This window comes from Oncorhynchus masou, chromosome 8, assembly GCF_036934945.1.
Source record: "Oncorhynchus masou masou isolate Uvic2021 chromosome 8, UVic_Omas_1.1, whole genome shotgun sequence".
Classification (NCBI taxonomy): domain Eukaryota; kingdom Metazoa; phylum Chordata; class Actinopteri; order Salmoniformes; family Salmonidae; genus Oncorhynchus; species Oncorhynchus masou.
The window spans coordinates 4,979,965-4,999,386 of NC_088219.1; the positions used below are offsets into that span (position 1 = coordinate 4,979,965).

At 44.2% G+C, this 19,422-nt stretch overlaps 1 protein-coding gene across 2 annotated transcripts in view; it reads left to right on the forward strand.

Annotated features, from left to right (window-relative positions):
• Positions 1-19,422, forward strand: part of LOC135544013 (lysosomal proton-coupled steroid conjugate and bile acid symporter SLC46A3-like) — a 105,523-nt gene that overhangs the window by 4,209 nt on the left and 81,892 nt on the right. For both annotated transcript variants that reach the window (XM_064971349.1, XM_064971348.1), the window contains 4 exons: positions 1,907-2,119; positions 7,877-8,753; positions 14,210-14,293; positions 16,472-16,628. In XM_064971349.1, the coding sequence (XP_064827421.1) occupies positions 1,937-2,119; positions 7,877-8,753; positions 14,210-14,293; positions 16,472-16,628 (1,301 nt within the window). In that variant the 5' untranslated portion in view covers positions 1,907-1,936. The remainder of the gene's footprint in view (positions 1-1,906; positions 2,120-7,876; positions 8,754-14,209; positions 14,294-16,471; positions 16,629-19,422) is intronic.

Below are 19,422 nucleotides of genomic sequence, written 5' to 3' on the forward strand. Positions count from 1 at the left end.
CAGTTTTCCCCTCCCCAGTCAGACCACTCTGACCGACCTAGCAAAAATTCTTGAGAAATTGCTCTTGCAATTTTTTAAATATTTTTTTTTTTGAGGGGGGGACCATTTCAATTGAAAGGTACTTAATAAAGGAAGTAAGCTACCCAGAAATAATTTGATATTGAGATAACAAACTGACTAGGCCTTTTAAATAATACTTTTAGGTGCTCTCCTCTGGTCATCCAATGTAGGCCTACATCTTGTTGTATTGCCCAAATAAATAACATAAATTCAAAACTTTATTTCCCAGGGATCTGTGTGTCCATTCTCCCCCTGAGGAGAGTGAACGTGTTATACCTGCTGGCTTAGAGTGTGTATTTACACTGAGTGGACAAAACATTAAGAACGCCTGCTCTGTCCATGACATAGACTGACCAGGTGAATCCAGGTGACAGCTATAATCCCTTATTGATGCCTATTGTTAAATTCACTTCGATCAGTGTAGATGAAGGGGAGGAGACAGGTTAAAGAAGGATTTTTAATCCTAGAGACAATTGAGACATGGATTGTGTATGTGTGCCATTCAGAGGGTGAACGGGCAAGACAAAAAATGTAAGTGCCTCTAAACGGGGTATGGTAGTAGGTGGCATGGGGGTGCCGGTTTGAGTCACAAACTGCAACGCTGCTGGGTTGTTCACGCTCAACAGTTTCCTCTGTGTATCAAAAATGGTCCACCACCCAAAAGGACATCCAGCCAACTTGACACAACTTTGGGAAGCATTGGAGTCAACATGGGCCAACATCCCTGTGGAACGCTTTGGAAACCTTGTAGAGTCAACATGGACCAACATCCCTGTGGAACACTTTAGACACCTTGTAGAGTCAACATGGGCCAGCATCCCTGTGGAACGCTTTGGAAACCTTGTAGAGTCAACATGGACCAACATCCCTGTGGAACACTTTAGACACCTTGTAGAGTCAACATGGGCCAGCATCCCTGTGGAACGCTTTGGAAACCTTGTAGAGTCAACATGGACCAACATCCCTGTGGAACACTTTGGAAACCTTGTAGAGTCAACATGGACCAGCATCCCTGTGGAACGCTTTGGAAACCTTGTAGAGTCAACATGGACCAGCATCCCTGTGGAACGCTTTGGAAACCTTGTAGAGTCAACATGGACCAGCATCCCTGTGGAACGCTTTCAACACCTTGTAGAGTCCACATGGACCAGCATCCCTGTGGAACGCTTTCAACACCTTGTAGAGTCAACGTGGACCAACATCCCTGTGGAACACTTTCAACACCTTGTAGAGTCCACATGGACCAACATCCCTGTGGAACACTTTCAACACCTTGTAGAGTCCACATGGACCAGCATCCCTGTGGAACACTTCCTGTTGAGAGTCCATGCCCCGACCAATTGAGTCTGTTCTGAAGGCCAACTCAACATTAGTTAGTGTGTCCGTAATGTTTTGTACACTCGGTGTATGTTGTTGTTTTTAAGTAACAATAAAGAAAGCAACAGCATAAATATGTAGGGTAAACATACCCAGTAACTCCCGAGTGACGCAGCTGTCTAAGGCACTGCATCTCAGTGCAAGAGGCATCACTGCAGTCCCTGGTTCAAATCCAGGCTGTATCACATCCGGCCGTGATGGGGAGTCCCATCGGGCGGCGTACAATTGGCCCAGAGCTGTCCGGGGTAGGCCGTCATTGTAAATAAGAATTTGTTCTTAACTGACTTGCCTACTTAATTAAAGGTTAACTAATTTAATTTATTTACAAACAATAAATTAATCCTGCCATCTCCTCTTAGTGTCTAGGATCTATTCTGTTGCCAGGTTTGTATTCATCTCCTAACCTTGGCTTCCAGGGGTCTGTCTGTCATTCTGTCTGTATACTGAACTCTCCTACCTTGTCTTCCAGGGGTCTGTTTGTCCACTCCCCCTGAGAAGAATGAAGGGGTTATTCCTGGTAGAGCCACTGGTAGCCTTCTATTCCTTTGCCAGTTTCCTGATCTACCCCTTGGTACAACAGTATGTGTACAGGAGACTATGGCAGGAGATGACCAACACAACCTACCCTGTCTCTGACAACACCTCACGCTGCGATCCTTCCAACACCAGCAGCCACCATGAGGTTAGTTACTGTAGAAACCCAAACCAACACAACCTACCCTGTCTCTGACAACAACCAACAGGTTAGTTACTGTAGAAACCCAAACCAACACAACCTACCCTGTCTCTGACAACAACCAACAGGTTAGTTACTGTAGAAACCCAAACCAACACAACCTACCCTGTCTTTGACAACAACCAACAGGTTAGTTACTGTAGAAATATGTATTTATTTATTATTATAATTATTATAATTATTATTAATATAATAAATATTACTGATTATTATAATTATTATTATAATGCTCACATGAATGTCATGCATAATATATGTTCATGTCATTGTTACTTAAAAATAATTATAATTTATTAGAATAACGACAACGTTGCAGTGCAAATGTCATTTGTAAAATAGTACTTTTTTTTAAATGTCATTTTTGGAAGTAAACCTCCCTCCCTGCACTGCTTTGTAAAACCTTTGGCTTTGTTGTTCCTGTAGGCTGGCCCTCATCTGCTTTGTAAAACCTTTGGCTTTGTTGTTCCTGTGGGCTGGCCCTCATCTGCTTTGTAATCCAAGTATTCCCATAGTTTGCTTCTGTTCGGTCAACAAGCTGGGAGCGTGGAGGCACGATGTCAGCGTTTCTGCTCTTCTTATCTTCTGATCCTCTAAATCATTTATGTAGATAGAGCCCCACAGCGGAGGTGTCATAATACCCATAAAACCTAGCGGTCAAACAGGGAAATGGTTCCAATAGTTTTTCCACCATTCGTTTTTTTCCCTTAGGGGATTTTTAGAAACATAAGTATGTGGACACTTACTCGTCAAACATCTCAAAAATCGTGGCCATTAATATGGAGTTGGTCCCTCCTTTGCTACTGTAACAGCCTCCACTCTTCTGGGAAGGCTTTCCACCAGATTTTGGAACATTGCTGTAGGGACTTGCTTCCATTCAGCCACAAGAGCATTAGTGAAGTCGGGCGATTAGGCCTGGCACGTAGCCGGTGTTCCAATTCATCCCAGAGGTGTTCGGTGGGGTTGAGGTCAGGGCTCTGTGCAGGCCTGTCAAGTTCTTCCACACCAATCTCGACAAACCATTTCTGTATAGACCTCGGGGCATTGAAACAGGAAAGGGCCTTCCGCAAACTGTTGCCACAAAGTTGGAAGCACAGAATCGTCTAGAATGTCATTGGATGCTGTAGTGTTAAGATTTCCCTTCACTGGAACTAACGGGCCTAGCCCGAACCATGAAAAACAGCCCCAGACCATTATTCATCCTCCACCAAACTTTACAGTTGGCACTATGCATAGGGGCAGGTAGCATTCTCCTGGCATCTGTCAAACCCAGGTTAGTCCGTCGGACTGCCAGATGGTGAAGCGTGATTCATCACTCTACAGAACGCGTTTCCACTGCTCACCAGTCCAATGGCAGCGAGCTTTACACCACTCCAGCTGACCCTTGACATTGTGCATGGTGATCTTAGGCTTGTGTGCAGCTGCTCGGCCATGGAAACCCATTTCATGAAGCTCCCGACGAACCCGTGTTTTACTGCCGTTGCTTCCAGAGGCAGTTCGGAACTAGTGAGTGTTGCAACCGAGGACAGACGATTCTTACGCGCTACAGCACTCGGTGGTCCCGTTCTGTGAGTTTGTTTGGCCAACCACTTCGCGGCTAAGCCTTTGTTGCTCCTAGACGTTTCCACTTCACAACAGTATTTACAGATGACCGGGAGGGGGGGGACAGCTCTAGAAGGGCAGAAACGGACTTGTTGGAAAGGTGGCATCCTATGACGGTGCCATGTTGAAAGTCACTGAGATCTTCTACTGCCAATGTTTTGTCTATGGAGATTACATGGCTGTTTGCTCTATCTTGTACACCTGTCAGCAACGGGTGTGGCTGAAATAGCCCGAATCCATTCATTTGAAGGGGTGTCCACATACTTTTGTCCACGTAGTGTATACAGTGGTGAAATCTCCCTTCCTTATGTTATACAATTCTTCTTCTTTTTTTTTTACCAAGACAAATATGGTTCTTCATGTTCTGAATCATATATAGGGTGTATCAGTACCATTGTCGATGTGCAGGGGTACGTGGTAGTTGAGGTAGATATGTACATACATACAGTATAGGTAGGGATAAAGTGACCAGGCAACAGAATTATATAATGAACAGTAGAAAAATATGTATACATTTTGTGCAAAAAGGGTAAATGCAGACAGTCCGGGTAGTTATTTGGTTAACTATTCATCAGGTTTATGGCTTGTGGGGTAGAAGCTGTTCAGGGTCTTGATAGTTCCAGACTTGGTGCGTTGGTACCTCTTGCCGTGCCGTAGCAGAGAGAACAGGCTATGACTTGGGTGGCTGAAGTGTTTGACCATTTTTAGGGCCTTCCTTTGACACCGCCTGGTATAGAGGTCCTGGATGGCAGGGAGCTTGGCCCCGGTGATGTACTGGGCCGTACCCACTACCTCTGGGCCCCAGTTAGTCTGCCTTCCTCTGACACCGCCTGGTATAGAGGTCCTAGATGGCAGGGAGCTCGGCCCCGGTGATGTACTGGGCCGTAACCCACTACCCTCTGTAGAGCCTGGTATAGAGGTCTGGTCCGTACCCACGACCCTCTGTAGGGCCTTCCTCTGACACCGCCTGGTATAGAGGTCTGGGCCGTATCCACTACCCTCTGTAGGGCCTTCCTCTGACACCGCCTGGTATAGAGGTCTGGGCCGTACCCACTACCCTCTGTAGAGCCTTCCTCTGTACAGCCTGGTATAGAGGTCTGGTCCGTACCCACGACCCTCTGTAGGGCCTTCCTCTGACACCGCCTGGTATAGAGGTCTGGGCCGTAACCCACTACCCTCTGTAGAGCCTGGTATAGAGGTCTGGGCAGTACCCACTACCCTCTGTAGGGCCTTCCTCTGACACCGCCTGGTATAGAGGTCTGGTCTGTACCCACTACCCTCTGTAGAGCCTTCCTCTGTACAGCCTGGTATAGAGGTCTGGGCTGTACCCACTACCCTCTGTAGGGCCTTCCTCTGTACAGCCTGGTATAGAGGTCTGGGTCGTAACCCACTACCCTCTGTAGAGCCTGGTATAGAGGTCTGGGCCGTAACCCACTACCCTCTGTACAGCCTGGTATAGAGGTCTGGGCCGTAACCCACTACCCTCTGTACAGCCTGGTATAGAGGTCTGGGCCGTAACCCACTACCCTCTGTACAGCCTGGTATAGAGGTCTGGGCCGTAACCCACTACCCTCTGTAGAGCCTGGTATAGAGGTCTGGGCCGTAACCCACTACCCTCTGTAGAGCCTGGTATAGAGGTCTGGGCCGTAACCCACTACCCTCTGTAGAGCCTGGTATAGAGGACTGGTCCGTACCCACGAACCTCTGTAGGGCCTTCCTCTGACACCGCCTGGTATAGAGGTCTGGGCCGTAACCCACTACCCTCTGTAGAGCCTGGTATAGAGGTCTGGGCCGTAACCCACTACCCTCTGTACAGCCTGGTATAGAGGTCTGGGCCGTAACCCACTACCCTCTGTAGAGCCTGGTATAGAGGTCTGGGCCGTAACCCACTACCCTCTGTAGAGCCTTCCTCTGACACCGCCTGGTATAGAGGTCTGGGCTGTACCCACTACCCTCTGTAGAGCCTGGTATAGAGGTCTGGGCTGTACCCACTACCCTCTGTAGAGCCTGGTATAGAGGTCTGGGCTGTACCCACTACCCTCTGTAGAACCTGGTATAGAGGTCTGGGCTGTACCCACTACCCTCTGTAGAGCCTTCCTCTGACACCGCCTGCTATAGAGGTCTGGGTCGTACCCACTACCCTCTGTAGTGTCCGCTGTTTGATGCCAATCAGTGTCCATACCAGGCGGTGATGCAGCTCGTCAAAATGCTCTCAATGGTGCAGCTGTAGACCTTTTTTGAGGATCTGCAAGCCCATGACAAATCTTTTCAGCCTCTTGAGGGGGAAAGAGACATTGTCGTGCCCTCTTCACGACTGTGTTGGTGATCTGGGATGATGTAGTTGATCTGAGCCTTGACCAGCCTTTCAAAGCATTTCATGGCTACAGATGTGAGTGCTACAGGGTGATAGTCATTTAGACAGGTTACCTTGGCGTTCTTGGGTACAGGGACTTGTTTTGGTCTGATTTAAACATGTTGTTATTACAGACCGGGTCAAGTAGAGGTCAGAGCATGCTTGGAATACACTTCCTGGTAATCCGTCTGGCTTGTTAACGTTAACCTGTTTAAAGTTCTTACTCACATCGGCTACTTATAGCGTGATCACACAGTCGTCCGGACTAGCTGGTGCTCTCATGCATGATTCAGTGTTGCTTGCCTCGTAGCAAGCATAGAAGGCATCTGGATAGAAGACGTCAGGGCTTCCCTTTGTAATCGGTGATAGTTTGCAAGCGGTGCCTCATCCGATAAGTGTCAGAGCCAGCTAGCAGGCTACTGTAATTATTAACATGGTTAGACTGTAACCAACTAGGAAAGGTCACATCTCATTAGACTGGTTTCAACTGGTTTCTCCAGTTGATTTTGGTTGATTGGCAAAGCAGAGCCTTCATGCTATTCTGTTTATAGCCTAGTCTGAAAAGACAGTCAGTGGCCATTGAAAGACACAGAGAAAAGATGTCTGAATGACTTGTTGATCAGGGGGGAAAAAAACCTTCTTGTTTTGGGTTTGAAAAGTCAAGAACCACATCTACACCTGTTGTGGTTGAGACGAGAGTTGAGTTTCTTTCTGCTTGAAGCCTGATTGACATAAATAGCATTATATTTCCCCGTAGAGTTGTCTCCTGGCCTGTAACAGAGCAGCGCATTGTCACATTTCTCCTTTTTTCTATTGTATACTTCCTCTCTTTGTTTTGTTTTTTATGATTGCGTCAAATCAGAAGTGAATCACTGTGGATGAAGAGAGTCTGGTGTTCTGTGGAATGTAGTCTGTAATTTGTCATGGTTATCTCCTGGTCCGACTGTGTGTGTTTCCCCTCCCCGTGGCTATTATCTATTACCTTGTGTGTTTTAACTGATTGTGTTTTTATTATCTGGGGTAAACACACACGGTACTCCAGCTAAAAAACAAAAACAATTTTGCTTCAATCACAAAATCTCTGCTCCATGATCCCCTCCCTCACCTTACATTTACATTTACATTTAAGTCATTTAGCAGACGCTCTTATCCAGAGCAACTTACAAACCTTCATGTTGTTGTTTGTTTGTTTGTTTGTTTGTTTGTTTGTTTGTCTCTTCTCCCTCTATACTGAGCTCTTCTCCATGTTGATGTTGATGTTAATATAGTTTGACTCTTCTCCCTCGATACTGAGCTCTTCTCCATGTTGATGTTAATATAGTTTGTCTCTGCTCCCTCTATACTGAGCTCTTCTCCATGTTGATGTTAATATAGTTTGTCTCTGCTCCCTCTATACTGAGCACTTCTCCATGTTGATGTTAATATAGTTTGACTCTTCTCCCTCGATACTGAGCTCTTCTCCATGTTGATGTTAATGTAGTTTGACTCATCTCCCTCTATACTGAGCTCTTCTCCATGTTGATGTTAATATAGTTTGTCTCTGCTCCCTCTATACTGAGCACTTCTCCATGTTGATGTTAATATAGTTTGACTCTTCTCCCTCGATACTGAGCTCTTCTCCATGTTGATGTTAATATAGTTTGTCTCTGCTCCCTCTATACTGAGCTATTCTCCATGTTGATGTTAATATAGTTTGTCTCTTCTCTTCTCTCTGTCTCTCTTTACCTTGTTCTTTTTCATGTTTATTATAGGAGGTGCAGAAGGCGGCGTCTCTCTTCTCCCTCTACACTGAGCTCTTCTCCATGATCCCCTCTCTGGCCGTCACCCTCATCCTCGTCGCCTACAGCGACCAGCGCGGACGCAAGATCACCATCATCCTGCCTCTGATTGGCTCTCTGTTCTACGCCCTGTCTTTCCTGGCCGTCTCCTTCTTCGAGCTCAACCTCTACCTCCTCATCGTCTCGTCGTTCGTCAGCGCCCTGTTCGGGGGCTCGGGGACGTTACTCGGTGGCTGTTTCTCCTACATCGCTGACCTGTGTGAGGACGGACAGCAGAAGACCCTGCGTATGGCCGGGATAGACATGGTGATCGGCCTGCTGTCTGGAGTGGCCTCTCTCTCTACGGGATACTTCCTCCGAGCAGCAGGCTTCAACTGGCCCTTCTTCACCTCTGCTCTGTTCCAGTGTTTCAACCTGCTCTACGCCGTCTTCATCCTGGAGGAGACGCTCCAACGACCTCCGGATGACCCCCTGGACGGATCTCCGCGCCGCACCGCCATGCACCAGTTGGCCTGCGGGGTCTACCAGCTGTTTGCAGGGGCCAGCAGGAGGCGCAATATCCTCCTGGTGCTCCTCCTGCTCCTCTTCTCCTCCTTCTCCTTCGCCAACATGGGCGGGCTCTCCATGATCACGCTGTACGAGCTCAACCAGCCGCTGTGCTGGACCGAGATCCTGATTGGCTACGGCTCGGCGCTGTCCACCACGGTGTTCCTGACCAGCTTCGTGGGCGTGACGGTGTTCTCTCGCTGCGGCGTGCCCAACCTCGTCATCATTCTCATAGGGATACTGAGTGTCATGGCGGGTATGACCCTGGTGGCCTTCGCCAAGACCACGGTCATGATGTTCCTGGGTAAGGAATAAGGAGGATTTTCAATGGTAACATGGTCCTGTGAAAAGAGAACTCTACACTATGTGAGCCAGGGTTGGGGTCAATTCCATTTAAATTCAGTTCATTCAGGAAATAAACCGAAATTTACTATTCTGAATTTTTGTCAATGTAATTCAATGGACATATGAGTTAACTGAATTGAATTGAAATGGAATTGACCCCAACCCTGATGTGAGCCAAGTGTTGGTTAACTTTTACCTTGGGCCTGAAGTTATTCCTGAGCTGGAACAACTCTGGGCCCCAGTTAGTCTGGTCTGGTGTTTAGGAACACCTCTGGGCCCCAGTTAGTCTGGTCTGGTGTTTAGGAACACCTCTGGGCCCCAGTTAGTCTGGTCTGGTGTTTAGGAACACCTCTGGGCCCCAGTTAGTCTGATCTGGTGGTCAGGAACACCTCTGGGCCCCAGTTAATCTGGTCTGGTGGTCAGGAACACCTCTGGGCCCCAGTTAGTCTGGTCTGGTGTTTAGGAACACCTCTGGGCCCCAGTTAGTCTGATCTGGTGGTCAGGAACACCTCTGGGCCCCAGTTAATCTGGTCTGGTGGTCAGGAACAACTCTGCGTCCCAGTTAGTCTGATCTGGTGTTTAGGAACAACTCTGGGTCCCAGTTAGTCTGGTCTGGTGTTTAGGAACAACTCTGGGCCCCAGTTAGTCTGATCTGGTGTTTAGGAACACCTCTGGGCCCCAGTTAGTCTGGTAGGGTGTTTAGGAACACCTCTGGGCCCCAGTTAGTCTGATCTGGTGGTCAGGAACACCTCTGGGCTCCAGTTAGTCTGGTCTGGTGGTCAGGAACACCTCTGGGCCCCAGTTAGTCTGGTCTGGTGTTTAGGAACACCTCTGGGCCCCAGTTAGTCTGATCTGGTGTTTAGGAACAACTCTGGGCCCCAGTTAGTCTGATCTGGTGTTTAGGAACAACTCTGGGCCCCAGTTAGTCTGGTCTGGTGGTCAGGAACACCTCTGGGCCCCAGTTAGTCTGGTCTGGTGGTCAGGAACACCTCTGAGCCCCAGTTAGTCTGATGGTCAGGAACACCTCTGGGCCCCAGTTAGTCTGATCTGATGTTTAGGAACAACTCTGCGCCCCAGTTAGTCTGGTCTGGTGGTCAGGAACACCTCTGGGCCCCAGTTAGTCTGATGGTCAGGAACACCTCTGGGCCCCAGTTGGTCTGGTCTGGTGTTCAGGAACAACTCTGGGCCCCAGTTAGTCTGGTCTGGTGTTTAGGAACACCTCTGCGCCCCAGTTAGTCTGGTCTGGTGGTCAGGAACACCTCTGGGCCCCAGTTAGTCTGGTCTGGTGTTTAGGAACACCTCTGGGCCCCAGTTAGTCTGGTCTGGTGGTCAGGAACACCTCTGGGCCCCAGTTAGTCTGGTCTGGTGGTCAGGAACACCTCTGCGCCCCAGTTAGTCTGGTGGTCAGGAACACCTCGGAGCCTACCTCTAGCTACCTCGTGTCGATCTGAAAGGATAAGTGTAAGCAGAAAGGGCAAATTGAAGGCCATAAACATCACCTGTAAAGGTTTATATGGTAGTATAAAAGGAACCAGATAGTTTTACTGTGACATGACTGACAGGTCGTTTCATGTCACGACGCCCACCATCTCAGATTGTTCTGAAATGGTTTCTGTATTTAGAAATAGATAAGATTAGCATTCACACAACATTATTTTCTTGAAATATAATTTGAAGCTAATTTATTACACCCAAATTGGCCTATTTTTCATTTATAGGATTCATCTAATATTCAATAAATATAGTAAATTCAATAAATATTGTAAATATAATATTCAATTAATATTGTAAATATAATATTCAGTAAATATAATATTCAATAAATATAGGAAATATAATATTCAATAAATATAGGAAATATAATATTAAATAAATATAGGAAATATAATCAATAAATATTGTAAATATAATATTCAATAAATATGGTACCCAACATCCCACTTGGGCCCAATTCTTTTTCTAATAATAGGTTTGACATGAGGAATAAAAATGAAGTGGTCAGCCAGCCAGCCAGCCACTGACTGAGTGTACAGTATCAGTTCTCTGTTTCTGACTGGTAGTATGGTGCTGCGGGTTTTACGTTATTATTTTCCCTTGTTCAGAGAAATTAGTCATTACATTTGTAAGACTTGTGCTCGACATCCTGATATTACCAGATTCTGACCACTAGATGGTGCAGTTCCTGCTATTAGGTGATTAAGAGAATCACCCCCCACCCCACCTCAATGTTAAAGGGATAGTTCACCTAAATTACATTTACACTAAATTAACCAAATTAGATTTGATCATGACGTGTGAAAATGCTAATATACAGTGCCTTGTGAAAGTATTCGGCCCCCTTGAACTTTGCGACCTTTTGCCACATTTCAGGCTTCAAACATAAAGATATAAAACTGTATTTTTTTGTGAAGAATCAACAAGTGGGACACAATCATGAAGTGGAACGACATTTATTGGATATTTCAAACTTTTTTAACAAATCAAAAATTGCAAAATTATTCAGCCCCCTTAAGTTAATACTTTGTAGCGCCACCTTTTGCTGCGATTACAGCTGTAAGTCGCTTGGGGTATGTCTATCATTTTTGCACATCGAGAGACTGACATTTTTTCCCATTCCTCCTTGCAAAACAGCTCGAGCTCAGTGAGGTTGGATGGAGAGCATTTGTGAACAGCAGTTTTCAGTTCTTTCCACAGATTCTCGATTGGATTCAGGTCTGGACTTTGACTTGGCCATTCTAACACCTGGATATGTTTATTTTTGAACCATTCCATTGTAGATTTTGCTTTATGTTTTGGATCATTGTCTTGAGGGTAGACTGGACTTGAGGGTAGACGTCACATAGTAAACGTAAATCCGGGACACTCCAATTAGTATGATATGTTACATTTTGTATGGTATGTCTTAATTTGTGGATGTCCATCATCCATTTTGTTAGCTAGGTGTCTAATGTTAGCTAGGTGTCTAACGTTAGCTAGGTGTCTAATGTTAGCTAGATGGTTAATGTTTAGCTCGATGGTTAATGTTAGCTAGGTGGCTAACATTAGGGTTAGGAGTTAGGTTATGGTAAGGGTTAGCTAACATGCTAAGAAGTTGCAAAGTATCTACAAAGTAGTAAGTAGTTGCAAGGTTGCTAATTAGGTAAAATGCTAAAGTTGTCCGTGATTCGATTCGAACACACAACCTTTGGGTTGCTAGACGTTCACGTTACACGATCACCCATTCACCCCGACCAACCACCTTACGTTTTTTCGCCTTAAGTAACTTTCTGTCTTATGTACCCATACCAAACGTAACATATCATACTAGTTTGAGTGTCCAGGATTTACTTTTACTATGTTACGTCTAGTCTATGAGACTAGTCTATCAGGCTGGGTGGGACATCATACCCTGATGAAAACAGCTTGTCTGTCTAAACGTTGTTTATTAGGTTATTCAATTATTGCATCTGAGCTCCGAGAGCGTGCGGCTCACCTATTAATTTTTCAAGTGGTCTACTCCGCTAGCCAGCACCCCGGCCTAAATAGTTGTGTGTTTCTTTTGCCTTTGGATTGGACATAAAACCAAGCAACTTCAATGACTAATTTTCTCTGAACAGGGGGGACCTCACCAAATTCACTGAGAATACATTACGTAGTATAAAGAAACAGTACTCCATATTAATGTATATGGAGCAGCAGCTCCAAATTAATGGTCAGACGGAGAGAACTGATACTGTATAGTCGTTGTTGGTGTAGGGGCTCCGTAGGTTATGGGGGGGGGGAGGTCCGTGGGGTATGGGGGGGGTCCATGGGTGTTTTTAACCATTCCTTTGGATTCCTCATATCTAAGTCCTTGTTAGAGGAAAGGTAGGTCCAAATCGCATGTTAGGTACTATATTTATTTAACATTAATTGTGCAATCAAATTAGCTTAGAGAGCAAATTATATTTCTATAAAATAATGTTGCAGGAATGTTAATATTATCTGTTTCTAACAGCAGAAATGATTTCAGAACAATCTGACGTGATGGGGTGTTGAAATCCACTTTCTGGTGGTTTTTGAGGTGGAACGACCCTGACTGCGTTTCTTTATCATTGTGAAACCAGATAGAAAGACAACAAACCATAATATTCAGGTCTTTATCTTGGCTCTTTTCCAAAAAGGGGAGAAACTAAAAAGACAAACTTACATAACCTCTGTTCAGTCGATTGAAAACCCAGCGAGTCAATCATGTGATGTTAAACCTCTCTCAGTTGAATTTCAATTGAATTTATTGGTATGGGAAACATATGTTTACATTGCCAAAGCAATATACAAAAGTGAAATCAACAATAAATAAATATACAAAAGTGAAATAAACAATAAAAATGAACGAACAGTAAACATTATACTCACAAAGGTTCCAAAATAATAAAATGTCATATTATATATATATACAGTGTTGTAACAATGTGCAATTAGTTAAAGTACAAAAGGGAAAATAAATAAACATAAATATTTACAATGGTGTTTGTTCTTCACTAGTTGCTCTTTCTTGTGGCAACAGGTCACATATCTTGCTGCTGTGATGGCACACTGTGGTATTTCACCCAGTGGATATGAGAGTTTATCAAATTTGGATTTATTTTAAAATTATTTGTGGGTCAGTGTAATCTGAGGGAAATGTGTATGACCATATTAGAGACACATTTGTCAGGTTAGGAAGTGCAGTTCAGTTTCCACATAATTTTGTGGGCAGTGAGCACATAGCCTGTCTTCTCTTGAGAGCCATGTCTGCCTACGGCGGCCTTTCTCAATAGCAATGCTCACTGAGTATGTACATAGTCAAAGATTTCCTTACTTTTGGGTCAGTCACAGTGGTCAGGTATTCTGCCGCTGTGTACTCTCTGTGTAGGGCCAAATAGCATTCTAGTTTGCTCTGTTTTTTTGTTAAATTCTTTCCAATGTCTCAAGTAGTTCTCTTTTTGTTTTCTCATGATCTGGTTGGGTCTAATTGTGCTGCTGTCCTGGGGCTCAATGGGGGGGGGGGGTGTCTGTTTTTGTCTGTGGTCTCTCTCTCTCAATTCAATTCAATTCAAGGGGCTTTATTGGCATGGGAAACATGTGTTAACATTGCCAAAGCAAGTAAGGTAAACAATAAAAATTAACAGTAGACATCACACATACAGAAGTTTCAAAACAATAAAGACATTACAAATGTCATATTATATATATATATATATACAGTGTTTTTACAAGGTACAAATTTGAAAGGACACAAGATAAAATAAATAAGCATAGATATGGGTTGTATTTACAATGGTGTTTGTTCCTCACTGGTTGCCCTTTCTCTCTCTCTGTCTCTCTGTCTCTCTGTCTCTCTGTGTCTCTGTGTCTCTGTGTCACTGTCTCTCTCTCTCTCTCTCTCTGTTTATATTGTCTGTTTGTTCTCCTCAGTGAGGCTTCCAATGCTGCTGGCTATCATGCCGTTCCCCGTGCTGAGATCCATGATGTCAAAGATCGTATCGAAGAACGAGCAGGGTGAGTGTTTTGGACAGGTTTAGATGAACTAGTAACTTAATAACTAATGTGTTCAAACTCATTCCTCGAAAGGGCTGCGTGTTTGTAGTTTTTTAAAACTTTCAATTAGACCTAGACAACCAAATAAGGGGGAGTTCCTTACTAATTATTGACTTTATTCATCAATTAAGTACAAGGGTGGTGCGAAAACCCGCAGACACTCTGCCCTCCTTGGAACGAGTTAGACGCATGTAAGCATTGCTGAGCAATGGTTTGTTTAAACAGAGGTTGTTAGACCAGAGAGGGGTTGGCCCTTGTCTGGTCACGGGGCCCTTGTCTGGTCACGGGGCCCTTGTCTGGTCACGGGGCCCTTGTCTGGTCACGGGGCCCTTGTCTGGTCACGGGGCCCTTGTCTGGTCGACCCCCCCCCACACACCTTTGAGTGTTGGAGCAAGTAACCTAACCTTTACACAAATGCAGAGTCAGATAGCTGACACTGAGAATGCTTCGTCATGGTTGGTTCAACCCCCCTCATGCAGACCAAGGAGCATCATACGCCACTCTGGGTTCCTCCGGTCGTTATCTGCACAGGGTCGTTGTCTTAACCCCACCCTGGCTTAGTTTCCCAGTTGCAAGGGTGATTTTGAGACGGTGAGGGCTTGTTCTACTCCTAAGCTATCTCTAGTAAAACACATTATTGTCTATGTAATGCAGTCTTTAGCTCATTTGTCAGCTCAAGCCATCTCTGGTGACCATACGCCCAGTTTAGCTGCAGGGAACTAGAGTGGAGACCATTAAAAACACAGACACTCGTAGGACTGAAATGTCTAACTATTTAGTTAAATATTCATTGTTCGAGAGATGTCTGAAGGGCTCTTCTTCAAGCCTCTCTCTCCCACACGAACACAATAATAATTCTCAATGTATTTTATATTGTGATTTCAATCTTAAAGTCTCATTAAAAAAAATATTTTTTTTATTTTATTTTTTACCAATGTAGGGATCTGACAGTTGTAGGACGATGGTCTTCCTCAGCTTTAGATGATAAGCAGTGCTGTATATCGAGAGAAGCCTAGTGGTTAGAGCGTTGGGCCAGTAACCGTCAAGGTTGCTAGATCGAATCCCTGAGCTGACAAGGTAAAAATCTGTCGTTCTACCCCTGAACAAGGCAGTTAAACCACTGTTCCTCCAGTAGGCTGTCATTGTAAATAAGAATTTGTTCTTAACTGACTTGCCAAGTTAAATAAATAAATATGGAAGAAGTAGGGATGTAGATGTCTGAGAGACGGGCCTCGTAAAATGGTCAATTTCGACGCAATCAATTAGCTTAGAGACAAAATAACAAAACAAAATAATGTTGCAGGAATGTTAATCTGATCTGTTTCTAGAAACAAAAACGATTTCAGAATCTGACATGGTGGGTGTTGAAATCCTCTTTCGGGTGCTTTTTGAGGACCCTGGCTTTGTGCCTCCTCCGTAGCTCGGCTGGATCGTCCTCTACTGAGATGTAGCAACCACCTGGGTAATGTTTGTTTGTGACTTTAAATAATCCAGTAAGACCACCACACCTCAGCAGTGGTTCAGAAAAGCCTCCTACGAAGAAGCAGGCCTCTGTATCCCCTCACACCGCACTCCACTTCCTCTAGGAAATGGGGCAAAAGGGGGCCGATGTTGATTTGGTGTTGCTGCATCATTCAAATCATATTAGCAAGCTAGCTAGCTAGCCAAGCCAAACACAATGTCATAATCAGTCCTACAATGTTGTGAGTCACCTCCAGATATTACAGTTAATCAATCTATCAACAAGTTATCAAAAACCCAAAAAGTTGATTTCAAATATACAATTATAAAAACAACACTAAAAAAACAATCAAATATGTACAATATTTACAGAGCTCTCTGCCTCGGCTACCTCACGACGCTATGGCAACCATGGAACTTGCGGCAATAATTTGGCAGCAAGGCAACCATTATGACATGTCTCACAACGCTAGGCTGCAGTATTTTAATGTAGGGTGATTTACCTATGTGGTAATGTTAGGCTGCAGTATTTTAATGTAGGGGATTTACCTATGTGGTAATGTCAGGCTACAGCATTTAAATGTAGGGTGATTTACCTATGTGGTAATGTTAGGCTACAGTATTTTAATGTAGCTTTGAACTTCTTTATCTGACAGTATATTGTGTGTGTGTGTGTAGGAGCGTTGTTTGCGTGCTTGGCGTGCCTGGACAGTGTGAGCATCAGTGTGGCGATAGCTGTGTTCAGTAGTCTCTACGCTGCCACGGTAACCTGGTACCCTGGATTCTGCTTCCTGTTGTCTGCTGGACTCTGTGTCATCCCCTTGGCAATGCTAGCGTGAGTATTATATACTACTACCCCTATTCTCCTGCCCCTATACTACTACCATACTACCCCTATACTACCGCTATTCTCCTGCCCCTATACTACCCCTATACTACTACTATACTACCCCTATACTACTTCTATACTACCCCTATACTACTACTATACTACCCCTATACTACTACTATACTACCCCTGTACTACTACTATACTACCCCTGTACTACTACTATACTACCCCTGTGCTACTACACTACCCCTATACTACCCCTATACTACTTCTATACTACCCCTATACTACTACTATACTACCCCTATACTACTTCTATACTACTACTATACTACCCCTATACTACTACTACTATACCACATACTATACTATTACTATACTATTACTATACTACTACTATACTACCCCTATACTACTTCTATACTACCCCTTTACTACTACTATACTACCCCTATACTACCCCTGTGCTACCCCTATACTACCCCTTTACTACTACTACTATACTACCCCTTTACCACAACTACTATACTACCCCTATACTACCCCTATACTACTTCTATACTACCCCTTTACTACTACTATACTACCCCTGCGCTACCCCATACTACCCCTATACTACCCCTTTACTACTACTATACTACCCCTTTACCACTACTATACTACCCCTATACGACTTCTATACTACCCCTATACTACTACACTACCCCTATACTACATCTATACTACCCCTATACTATTACATTACTACCCCTATACTACCCCTATACTACCACTATACTACTTCTATACTACCCTTATACTACATCTATACTACCCCTATACTATTACTTTACTACCCCTATACTACCCCTATACTACTTCTATACTACCCCTATACTACTTCTATACTACCCCTATACTACTAATTTACTACCCCTATACTACTTCTACACCACCCCTATACTACATCTATACTACCCCTATACAACATCTATACTACCCCTATACTACTACTTTACTACCCCTATACTACTTCTACACTACCCCTATACTACATCTATACTACCCCTATACTATTACTTTACTACCCCTATACTACTTCTATACTACCCCTATACTACTTCTATACTACTACTATACTACCCCTATACTACTTCTATGTAACCCCATACTACCCCTATACTGCTACTATACTACCCCTATGCTGCCCGTATACTACCCCTATCCTGCCCCTATGCTGCCTCTATGCTACCCCTATACTACCCCTGTGCTACTACTATACTACCCCTATACTGCTACTATACTACCCCTATACTGCCCCTGTGCTACTACTATACTACCCCTTTACTACCCTTGTACTGCTACTATACTACCCCTATACTACCCATATACTACCCTTATACTGCTACGATACTACCCCTATACTACTACTATACTACCCCTATTCTACTACTATAGTACCCCTATACTACCCTTATACTGCTACTATACTACCCCTATACTACCCATATACTACCCTTATACTGCTACGATACTACCCCTATACTACTACTATACTACCCCTATTCTACCCCTATACTACCCTTATACTGCTACGATACTACCCCTATACTACCCCTTATACTGCCCCTATACTACCCTTATACTGCTACTATACTACCCATATACTACCCCTATACTGCTACTATACTGCCCCTATACTGCTACTACACTGCCTCTATGCTACCCCTATACTGCTACTATACTACCCCTATACTGCCCCTATACTACCCCTATACTGCCTCTATGCTACCCCTATACTGCTACTATGCTACCCCTATACTGCTACTATACTGCCCCTATACTGCAACTATACTACCCCTATACTACCATGCTACCCCTGTGCTACTACTATACCAGTACTATACTACCCCTATACTACTACAGTGCTACTACTATACTACCACTATACTACTATACTACTCTACACCACTGCTATACTGGTACTATTCTACCCCCTATACTACTACTATACAGTCCATACACTACTACTATACTGCAGCAATACTACCCCTGTACTACTACACTACTATACTACTACACTACTACTACACTGCCCCTATTCCCCTCCTACTATACTACTACTATACTAATACACTACTGCTGTACTGCCCTAAACTATAGCTATACTACCCCCCTGTACTAGTACACTACTACTATACTACTACACTACTACTACACTACCCCTATTCTACTACTATACGACTACTGCTATACCACTACTATTCTGTCCCATATACTACTGCTATACTACCCCTGTTATACTACTACACTACCCCATAATACTACACCCCCTATTCTACTACTATACTACTACACTACCCCTAGTCCACGACTATACTACTACACTACTACTATACTACCCCTATACTACTACTATACTAATACACTACTGCTGTACCGCCCCTATACTGCAGCTATACTACCCCTGTACTACTACACTACTACTATATTACTACACTACTACTATACTACCCCTATTATTCTACTATACTACCCCTATACTACCACTACACTACTACTATACTACCCCTATTCTACTACTATAGTACCCCTATACTACCCTTATACTGCTACTATACTACCCCTATACTACCCATATACTACCCTTATACTGCTACGATACTACCCCTATACTACTACTATACTACCCCTATTCTACTACTATACTACCCCTATACTACCCTTATACTGCTACGATACTACCCCTATACTACCCTTATACTGCCCTTATACTGCCCCTATACTACCCTTATACTGCTACTATACTACCCATATA